Source organism: Cimex lectularius, unplaced genomic scaffold, assembly GCF_000648675.2.
Source record: "Cimex lectularius strain Harlan isolate CLEC.00 unplaced genomic scaffold, Clec_2.1 scaffold187, whole genome shotgun sequence".
NCBI lineage: Eukaryota > Metazoa > Arthropoda > Insecta > Hemiptera > Cimicidae > Cimex > Cimex lectularius.
This window is the reverse complement of record NW_019392726.1, coordinates 183,828-194,365: the sequence shown is the minus strand read 5'-3', so window position 1 is coordinate 194,365 and position 10,538 is coordinate 183,828. Positions and strand designations below refer to the sequence as shown.

General features: G+C 32.2%; 2 protein-coding genes across 2 annotated transcripts; one reads left to right on the top strand and one right to left on the bottom strand.

Annotated features, from left to right (window-relative positions):
* Window positions 1–267: 267 nt before the first annotated feature.
* On the top strand, window positions 268–1,408 carry LOC106668508 (oxysterol-binding protein-related protein 11). Its single transcript, XM_014397350.2, has 2 exons — window positions 268–370; window positions 433–1,408. Coding segments are annotated over exons 1-2 (876 nt in total). The 5' UTR covers window positions 268–369; the 3' UTR covers window positions 1,308–1,408.
* A 1,326-nt stretch (window positions 1,409–2,734) lies between these two features.
* On the bottom strand, window positions 2,735–9,079 carry LOC106670457 (inorganic pyrophosphatase). The gene is made up of 8 exons (XM_014400825.2): window positions 8,841–9,079; window positions 8,649–8,764; window positions 4,120–4,239; window positions 3,970–4,056; window positions 3,840–3,903; window positions 3,220–3,490; window positions 3,032–3,141; window positions 2,735–2,969 (listed from the first exon to the last, which is right to left on the bottom strand). Exons 1-8 carry the CDS (start codon window positions 9,034–9,036, stop codon window positions 2,938–2,940), a joined length of 996 nt encoding a protein of 331 aa, XP_014256311.1. The 5' UTR covers window positions 9,037–9,079; the 3' UTR covers window positions 2,735–2,937.
* Window positions 9,080–10,538: the final 1,459 nt, after the last annotated feature.

Below are 10,538 nucleotides of genomic sequence, written 5' to 3'. Positions count from 1 at the left end.
TAATTTAGTATTTTTTTAAGAGGAAATTTGAGCCATTTGGTAAAGAAATTTCCTCTGGAAAAGGAAAACTGAAAGTGTAATAAATTGAGATCAAATTTCTGTGATAGTAGTGCATAGTATAGCACACCAGAGGATGTATTTTCATGAACAAAATTGAATGTTATTAATTTTTTTTCGAAAAAAAGAATTATTTCTAAATTTTAAATAATTACAAATAAAAGCTCTTTTTAGATACTTTTGACAGATTTTTTTAATTGGAAAAGTTAAGCTTTGAAGTTAAGTGGCAGTGAACTGTCTTAAGACATGTTAACCTCCCGGTTATAACATCCAAGTGAGAAGTGAGAAGTACTGCGATTCATTTATCAGTCGAGTAAAATACTGTGATTTTAAATATTTTATATATTTTAACTTCAGTTTTTGTTGTCCGATCAGTGACAGGAAAAGGGAGAAGGTATTCGTTCAGGAAAAGTGACGGTAGGCGTAGTCTGCACAATGTTTATGCGATTTTCAAAATGAAGAGGAGCAAAAAAAAATCCAGCATCTCTGAGCATCTTGATTCCGTCTGTAACATAACAGAGCCGAGGAGTGCAGAAATGAGCGCGGAAATGATGTGCCAGCTTTACGAAGGGCAGCTTTCGAAGTATACCAACGTCATGAAGGGCTGGCAGTTCCGTTGGTTCATACTGGACCCGAAGACAGGCATTCTCAGTTATTATTTAAATGAGAACGAGAGGAAACAGCAGCCGAGGGGCTGGGTGCATTTGGAAGCGGCAGTCATCTGTCCGAGCGATGAGGATTCTAATACGTTTTCAGTTAACTCTAGCTCAGGCGAGAGCTTCAAGCTCAGAGCCCAGGATGCAAAAGCTCGACAGGAATGGGTCAACAGGTTGAGAGCGGTATCACAACTTCACGCTGCGTCTTCGTCCCAAGGCAATCCTATTTTATCCCGAGACCATTTGATCCATCCGAAACCCGGCGTATCGTCTGCAATACAGTCTTCAGGTTCGCTCGCCCTTTGGGACGCTTTCTCGGCCGTCAGGGAGCATTTGTTTCGAGCGGAACAGAACAATTTTCTAATGTCACGGAGTATAGAGGATCTGCCCACTTCGGGCGAACTGAAGCACATCGATCCGGATCTTCTTATGCTGAAAGCTTCGTCGCAAGCCATGCTCAACTCCTTGAACCAATGCCTTTTTATCCTTCACCAACAGACTCAGGACGTAATGACTACGACTAAATCTAAAGGATCCACTAAGCACGAGTCGTCTTCACATTCCAAAAAGAAGTTCATGATTCCTCCTATATGATTACTTTTTAACAATCGCCTAAAATCTCTTTATGTCCAATTGAAATTATGTAATAAATCAAGTTATAAGTAAAAATATAAATTCTTGTTTATTTTTAATAACAATAAAAAAATATATACATATAAATTTACTAGTCACTAACCAGAATGATTTTTCCAATTTTGTACATGTTTATTTCATAAGGATAATTTTTATTAAATTAATCCATATTTGTTTAGTCATAATTGACCATATTAATTATTCCAATTAATTATTCTTTTTATCTAATGCTTTTGGTTGAGATGAAAAATTAATGTTGAGCAGTATTCGAACTCACGACCTTCGGCTCAATACGCCGACTTCAAAGTCACGATACCTCAAGTGGTTAGAACAGCAGCTTATCGAGCCGAAGGTCGTGGGTTCGAATACTCCTCTTGACAAAATTTTTCACCTAAACCAAAAACATTAGATAAAAAGAATAATTAATTGGAATAATTTTTATTTTATTTTAAATGGTTTCAAAAGCTAAACAGGGCACCGTTTAAAATAAACAAAATACTCCTCGCTTTGTATACGTTGTGTACGCTTTGTATACACTTTGTTATTGTTGAACACAAGTCTCAAATTGTGTCAACTAAATAAATTGTTAAATAAATTTGAAATAAAAGTAGTTTATAATTTTATTGTTTACCTAAACGTCTCAAATGTTTTGATCATATTTGACTCAAAATTGCATTCATACCTCGGCCATTCCCACCTTTCAGCTTCTATTTAACTTATAGCTATTCAATGTGGGAAATAAGGCTGTAAAATACTCCAGGCAATAATTTTTTTTTTTAAATCTTTATTACTTGAATAATGCCTGGAAGAATTTCCAGTATTCACTGGATATTTGTTAAAATTAGGGATGGTTAGGGCCTGCATGGGCTTTATTTAAAAACATCGCAACCTGATGGTTCATTTCATGACCTTGTAGTTGAAATACCATTGTAAAAAAAATTACCAATTCAGTTCTCACAATCACTGGCATTTCAAGTTTTTACAATTTCATTCAATGTTATAGCAAAAGGTTAGCCGTTAAGATTCTTTGAAAATAAGTACAGCGTCCCCAGCTTGGATGGGAGAGTTAATCATAAAATGTCTTTACGTGGCTAGCCTGAGACCAGAGCGATCGTCCTCCTTTATTTTCAATTTCAACATCGAATTCTTCCAGAGAGCGGATTCACGGTTCGTTTCATTTGGTATGGTGGAGAACTCCCTTTTGAGGAACCTTAATAACTATTTCATTAGCAACTGTTTTTTTACCAGAAGAAATTTTATTTGTCAAACTTCCTTCATAGAAATTTATTTTTGTTTCGCATCTGTAAGGTCATTAGATTCTAGGTAAAGGATGGGTTTTGCCATTTTACAGTATTTTGATAAAGCAAAATTAGGATAAAAATAAAAAGTATAATCCAATTTAAGTTTAATGAGCTCAATTTGTTTCACAATTACACATGAGGACATTTTGATCACAATGCAACGTTAACCACAAAATTCATTGTGCTAAACACTTGTGTTTTTAGTTTTAAATATTTTAACAGTTAAAAAAATCACATTTATTTAATTTCCCCCAACTCCTAATATCATTTGTGTGCCGACATCAAAATTATCATTTCAAATGAAGAAAGTGCCATTTGCCAACTGCAACATTAAAATAATAATTAGTCAGGTAAAATGAGGTTTATTTTGAAGATAAGATGTACCTATATCGTCGAGTGGGGGACCTTCTGAGTAATTTGGGTTGGAATTGACAATTTGCTCAGCCTCGTTTCTACCTAGTGATGTTTTCGTATCTCCGAGAGTTGTATTTGTTCTGAAAAAGTCACAATTTTTTTTTTTTTTTAATTAAAAACCCAATATGAATATTACAAAGGGAGAAGAAAAATCCTACAAGTTAATTTTGTCTTCGTCTTTTGCCATCAAACATTTCCACTCTTTATGCGTCTCGTTAATAATTTTATGGGCGAACGCTTTGTCCTTAAATTCGCCTCCGAACGCAAATTGGTTTTCGGGTTTGCCATCGGGGATTTTGTAAGTCCTGAGCCACTCGATACTGGCCTTCAACAATCCAGGGCAGTATTTCTCCACATCAGAAATATCCTTCAAAGAATCGGCTAATGGATCTTTTGTACTTATTCCAAAGATCTTCCAGTCTGTCTCTCCTGCAGAATTTAATTTACAGTTAGAATTTTAATTAATTTTTTTTAAAATTATTAATCTACAGTAAGACAGGTCAACTGTAAAAACCCACCCATGACCAACATTGGTATTTTATGCTGGAGGGTAAAAAACTCATTGTGATTTTTTTTAAATTATCAGTTTATGGAACCATGGTTCTAAGTTAAAAAGGTGGTCTTGGAAGGATCAAAATACTAGAAAAGGTTTGAAGTTTTCTGTATTGTTGTTGAGGAAAGTCTGCCATATACATGCTTAAAAGTAATGGACCTAGGACGAACCCTTGAGGAATACAGTATGGATAAAATTTTAAATTTTCTGTAAAATTACATGTACCTTCGTCGATAAGTGCAAGACATCCTAAGACTTTCACTTGCATGATTTCACCTCTTCTAGCAATCTGAAAAAAATCCACAAATATAACTTTTTATTTCTATTCTTGGGCATGGTGATTAATTAAATTTACCCTTTGGCCAATTTCCATAATGTCGACTGGATCGTTATCACCTTTAAATCCTGTATGCTCGTCATTAACATTAGGATTTTCCCATGTCTACAAAATTCCAAATTTTCCAATAAATTATAGAAATAGCTAAATAAAATAAACTTTTTTTACTTGCGGAATGGCGCCATAATTCCAAATGTATCCATGGTGAGGGAAACAGTTTGCGACAAACCTCAGTTTCCCATTTTTTACATCTTGTTTAATTGGGTTCAATGGGTCATTTTTAGTTATCTACAAAATTTAAGAAAAGGACAATGTTAATTATTACATTTTAACATTATATTTCTTATGTTAGCCAAATTATTTCAATTCATAAACATTCTTTTTCTCAAATTTAAATTCAAACGTTTATTGGTCTAGTCGTACTATCTTCACTGGTTGGTACGTGTGTTATTCCATCAGCCATCTTCCTTTTATAAATTTGTTCAATCGTATAAAAGGAACCAACTGAGAAAATAATGCAAAGAAAACCTGTTTTATCAGAGATGATCGAACTACAGACCCACTGATACACAAACCTTAACACAATGTTTCACAAATAATATAATTATTTTACTTTCTGTGTATTTAGTATCTGCGAATAGCTCGTTTATTAGTTCAATATGTAAAATTAAACAAAATTGATTATTCTAAGAATTAGGACAAATGACAAATCGTCATATTGATCGATGTAACACTTATTAATTAAAAATACCCTTTCTCATTTTATCGAACAAAAGAAATCATTGTTTCTAATTTTATAGTCCTTTCACAGTGGAAAAAAACTTATTTGATAGTGAAAGCGTTATATCAACTAATAAAAAGAAAAAAAACTGATAAGATATTTGCACATAACTCTAGGCAAGAGATTGAAAGCAAAATCTTATGCCCTGTCACACTTTTATATCTTGACTTATATACTTTTATTATCAATATAAATTTCTAATGATTTTTGACAGCAGTCAAGAGTACAAATAAAATTGAGTACTATTTCTTGTCATAATTTTGTTTTAGCGAAGAATTTTGAAACATCGATCCTTTTTCAAAGGTTAAAGGTTTAAAGGAATTTAAAAAAAATTCAAATAAATATGAAATAATGTTTTAAGGTGTGTATAAATCAAGTCTAGATATTTCAAAATGCTAGGTCAGAGTAGAAAGAACAACATAATTTACAGATAAAGAACCTCAGGAGGACATCACCGTACACTGCAGACTATTAATCGGCCGAATGTTTGCTTATTATCGTTGGGCCTTATTAGAGTGCGAACATCCCTGGCTGCTTGATAGCCTTCCACTTAAAAAGTTACCTATCGGCCAATTGCTTTTTTTCCCCCCGCAACAGCAGAGGTCATATAAACCCTCAGGGTGCCAGTGGTAAGTATGTCGAGTTCAAACCCGGGACCTAAACCATTGTAGCCACTGACCCCCCCCCCCAAACCGATTGCTTACTCAAGGCTACAATGAAAGTGTGCACACTTACTGACTACCCAGCCTAGAAGTTAGCTTGTTATGTATTTTATTTAATAGAATTTATAAAAATATGTTTAAAATTATTTTGTTATTATCAATAATTATTTCAAAATACAAACGATTTATTATTATTTAAAAAAAAGTTTACAAATTTTTTGTACAGGATCCCTTTTTTATACAGACCAGCCACTTTTATTATAAACAAACAAGATATTTTTTTTCCAAATACAAACAATTTTTGCTGTATCAAAAATCAAAATCGGTCAACAATTTCTGAAAAATAATTTTTATTTATTTATTAAAAGGCCAGGGAGGGTACATATATTTAAAAAATAGTATGAAGTTGGGTATTTTTAGGAAGATTTTTATCAAAGACATGATGAACCATTGAGCGACTACTGAGACAAATTCAAGCTTCCCCATCAAACCTAATTCTACATGGCAAAATTTCTTTTATAAGATTTGTTTGTACTAAGAATGTAAAGAGGGAAAGGGGAGGGCACCACCGTCACAAAGGGGGACGGTTTGGAGGTGAAAGTCTTACACCCATTAGTGTTCGTAGGTCTAAACTGAGAATAACTTGAGGCTGCCATTCCTGAGCCTCTGTGCATTAAGGAATAATACGAGCAAAAATGCGGCCAATCTGCTGTCTGGTTATTTACAGTCGTCTCTTGATAATTCGAAACCCAAGGGATAATTCGAATTATTAAGAGGAGAAAAAAAAACTGTTAAGAGATGATATGCATTTTTCCAAGTTATTACTTAAACTGTACATACATAAAACATAATAAAAAGGCGGAAATAGATCAACTGAAAATTTGAATTTTACTGCACTTTTGTTTCAATGTGAACTGGCATCCTTTGTTTAACCTTCATGCGGGTGCACGTTTTTTTTTCTTTCTTTTCACTACCACCAATTGATTTTCACTTGTTTTTATCCAATATCTCACCCTGATCTTTTGAAATAGGGGAAATTTTGATAGAAACTCTAACACACATGATCAAACATTGGAAAAATTTATTATCAATGTGACAAATAATGAATCATAAGAAATACGAGATTAACAGACAATATAAGTCTTTTGAAGTAAATATATAGCAAAAGAAACAAGCATGAAAAACTGAAACCTGTAAAAGACATTATTCATTTTCGTCTGAATCATATTGGTTCATCGAATGTCATCAGGATTATAGAAATGTGCCCTAAAAATATGAAAAACACCCAGTTCCTTTTGAGAAGAAAGTAATTAAAATTTTACAAATTAAAATTAAAAGTTACATATTGTACTACTACTATGGAACCCAAAAGTCCTAATTAACTCGAGTAAGAATCTCAGCAATTTCGGATATATGTATTACATTTTTCTGATTTTTAAAGATTTCACGACCTTGCTTCAAATAAACAATGATAACTCCAAAACTAAAAGGTTTTGGGCAAATCTGTTGATACCACTGAAAACTTTGTTAAATAAGCGTTTTAGTAGCCAGAACTTTGAAAAATAGTTTTTTTTGTTTTGTTTTTTTTAAGTTGATAAACACATACTATGGTGGTAAAAATGATGAATGATGGAGTGAGTGTGGTGTTCAATCCTTTTTAAAAAGAAGTTTTTTTGCAACTGTGTTTTGTGTTGCAAAACAACTTACTGTGAGTAGGAATTATCTTTTTAAAAAGGATACTATGGTAATTCTAAACTACTATTTCCAAACCTAGCGACCAACAAATTTCAAAAAACATACTCCATTTAATATCCTTTTTAGTGGTGCTTTTTTAATTAATTCAATCAAAGATGAAGAAATTGATGAAGTAAAGGAAAAAAACTGTGGCTGACGAATTGGTAAGGAGGAACGATTAATAAAAATAAAAAACTTAAGGAAATTTTGAACGTTTTTATTAAACTTTTTTTAAATCTCTCCACCCTCCGCAATGCACAAACGAGACCGTTTTCTAATATTAGCCACTCGAGAGTTTAATTTAATTGTAAGTTTTTCTGCAGCGGACGGGATTCGTTGCTTTAAAATTACAACATAGTGCTAAAAAGATATATTGATAACTAAAAAGTTTTGATCCTTAAAACTCTTTTATTCCGAGGAATAGTAATACAATATTCAAAGATGCAGTCGTGTTGTTAAATAAGTAAACACGATTTGTTTCGAACCCAATTAAAAAAAAAAAAAAAATTAATAAATTCATTCAAAATTTCCTTAAGTATTTTTTTTTTAATTTTCCACCTTACCAATCTGTCAACCATGGTTTTCTCCTTTCCTTCATCAATTTCTTCATCTTTGAAGAAATGAATTAAAAAAGCAATTACTTCACTAAAAAGGATATTAAATGGAGTTTGTTTTCTGAAATTTGCTGGCTAGGTTTGTAAATAGTAATTTATTATCACCTTAGTAAGTTTTTCAACTTTGAAAAAAACATTTTTTTTTCTTGAAGTTCTGGCTAATAAAACGCTTATTTCACCAACGTTTGCAAGTTTAGTATTGAACACATCTCATTGCAAATTTAACGCAGTTTTCAGTGGTATCAACGGATTTGTCCAAAACCTTTTAGTTTTGGAGTTATTCATCTGAAGCAAGGTCATGAAATTTTAAAAATCAGAAAAAGTGAAATAACTGATTGTTGCGATTGAGACTTTTTGGTCCACATTTTGAATGTGGAATCTACTGGCAAAGTTTGTGACACGAGTAGCCAAACACCCTGTATAATAAGTGCTATGATGCCTCTTGCTTAAAGATTATATAAATACAAGTGTATTTATGAGTATAGCTTTAGTGTTTTCGTAAAAAATTGTTTATAACTGACAGAAATATTGATTGTAGGACCTTGACAATGACCTAGTGTGTTGAAACCGGTCGGTAACAAAGTCAATCGGACATTGAAAGTCTATTTATTGTGGCCTGAAATCATCAACCTCCTAAAGTATTAAAACTGAGGCCCACCACATCCCATCGCTATATCGGATAACAAAAGTAGATCGTTACATGAATTGTAGCAGCCCCGACAATGACTAGCATTTTTTTCAACTCAAACGCTTGAATATAAATTCAAATAGAAAATGGAATCTTATGACTATTCATGACCATAATCATTTATGACTTTTATATGTCATAATTGAATATGAATGAAATAATTAATTATAATTAGGTGATTAAAAAAATATGTTTTGACTTGATTGCTAGTTTCGAACCTCCATTTTAGCATTGCTCCACCTCGGAATTTCCACGACCATGTTAACAATGCAATCAGCTTCATTCGAGTAGACTGGAATGTCGTGGAAAGGAGAAATGAAACCGCTGTCGTTTTCTGTACAAAAAAAAAAAAAAAAAAACAACAGTTGAGGTAATGAAGGAAAAGAATTAAAAGCATAGGGAAGACTTACTGAAGTATATTTTGTAGTCGAGGGTGTTGGTGGCACCTTTCTGTACGACACAGTACTTCATGTTGTAAGTCTTGTCAGTACAACGATCAGCGATGGAATGGATAAGCCGGGTGGAATGAGAACGTCCCAATCGGTCAAGAAAGAACCAGTTAGCTGTTCGATAACTGTACCTCAGCACGTGTGGAAACAGCTTCATTTCAGATTCTAGCGCTGCTTGACGGAGGAACTCAGCAATTAATCGTTACAATATTCCTTCTGACCCTTGGCCCCACTTAAGTTTACTACTTTGAACACTAAAAGAAAGAAAAAGGTGTGACTATTTATAAGAGATAAATCCACAAGGACGAATAATCTCACTAGCTTTTACCCCACCATAAATCAAGGAACATAGACAAATGCCATTAAAACTAATTTACAAGAAGTCGAAGGAATACATTATGATTACATTTTTAATATTTAAAACTAATAATTTAAAACTTAAATTACTGAATATACTGAACACAATGCATACTAATTATATACTTTACTTGTATGCTACACATATTAGAAATTATACATTACATTATACGCCATCTGCATTTATTGAAGCTATTATCTGTTAGTTTTTATGCTAAATATATTTATTGCTAATAAAATTTGCAAGAATGTGCTTTTTGTATAAGCATAATCATATATAAGTAAACTTAGTATTTGTTTTATTCTATCATAAATATATAAGAATGGTACATGGACCATCGGCCTTCATCGATGTTAAATCTGCTCATTTTTATGCTAAATAGATTACAAATGGCAAAAGTGTACAATTTGCAAGAGTGTACTTTTTGTTAAGCATAATCATATATAAGTAAACTTAGTGTTTGTTTCATTCTATCATAAATATTTAAGAAATGGTACATGGACCATCTGCCTTCATCGATGGTAAATCTGCTCATTTTTATGCTAAATAGATTAGAAATGGCAAAAGTGTACAATTTGCAAGAGTGTACTTTTTGTTAAGCATAATCGTACCTAAGTGAACTTAGAGTTTGTTTCATTTTATCATAAATATATAAGAAATGGTACATAGACCATCTGCTTTTACCAATGATACTATTTGTTAGTTTTTATGCTAAATATATTAAAAACGGTTACAGTTAAATTTGCAAAAGTGTAATTTTGTATAAGCATAATCATATATAAGTAAACTTAGTGTTTGTTTCATTCTATCATAAATATATAAGAAATGGTACATGGACCATCTGCTTTTATCAATAATACTATTTGTTAGTTTTTATGCTAAATATATTAGAAATGGTAAGAGTTAAATTTGCAAAAGTGTACTTTTCGTATAAGCATAATCATACCTAAGTGAACTTAGAGTTTGTGTCATTCTAGCATAAATATATAAGAAATAGTACAAGGACCATCTGCCTTCATCGATGTTAAATCTGCTCGTTTTTATGCTAAATAGATTAGAATTGGCAAAAGTGTACAATTTGCAAGAGTGTACTTTTTGTATAAGCATAACCATACGTTAGTAAACATATAAGAAATGGTTCATGGACCATCTGCTTTTATCAATACTATTTGTTAGTTTTTATGCTAAATATATTAGAAATGGTAAGAGTTAAATTTGTAAAAGTGTACGTTTTGTATAAGCATAGTCGTACCTAAGTGAACTTAGAGTTTGTGTCATTCTAGCATAAATATATAAGAAAC

Bases quoted from the DNA above. Each gene is read 5' to 3' on its own strand.
- LOC106670457 (XM_014400825.2), bottom strand. From the start codon at position 9,036: ATGAAGCTGTTTCCACACGTGCTGAGGTACAGTTATCGAACAGCTAAC. The intron at 3,142-3,219 runs GTAGGATTTTTC...TGACTTTTTCAG, and splicing joins GACGAAGACAAAATTAACTT to AACAAATACAACTCTCGGAG. The intron at 2,970-3,031 runs GTACATCTTATC...TTAATGTTGCAG, and splicing joins TCCCCCACTCGACGATATAG to TTGGCAAATGGCACTTTCTT.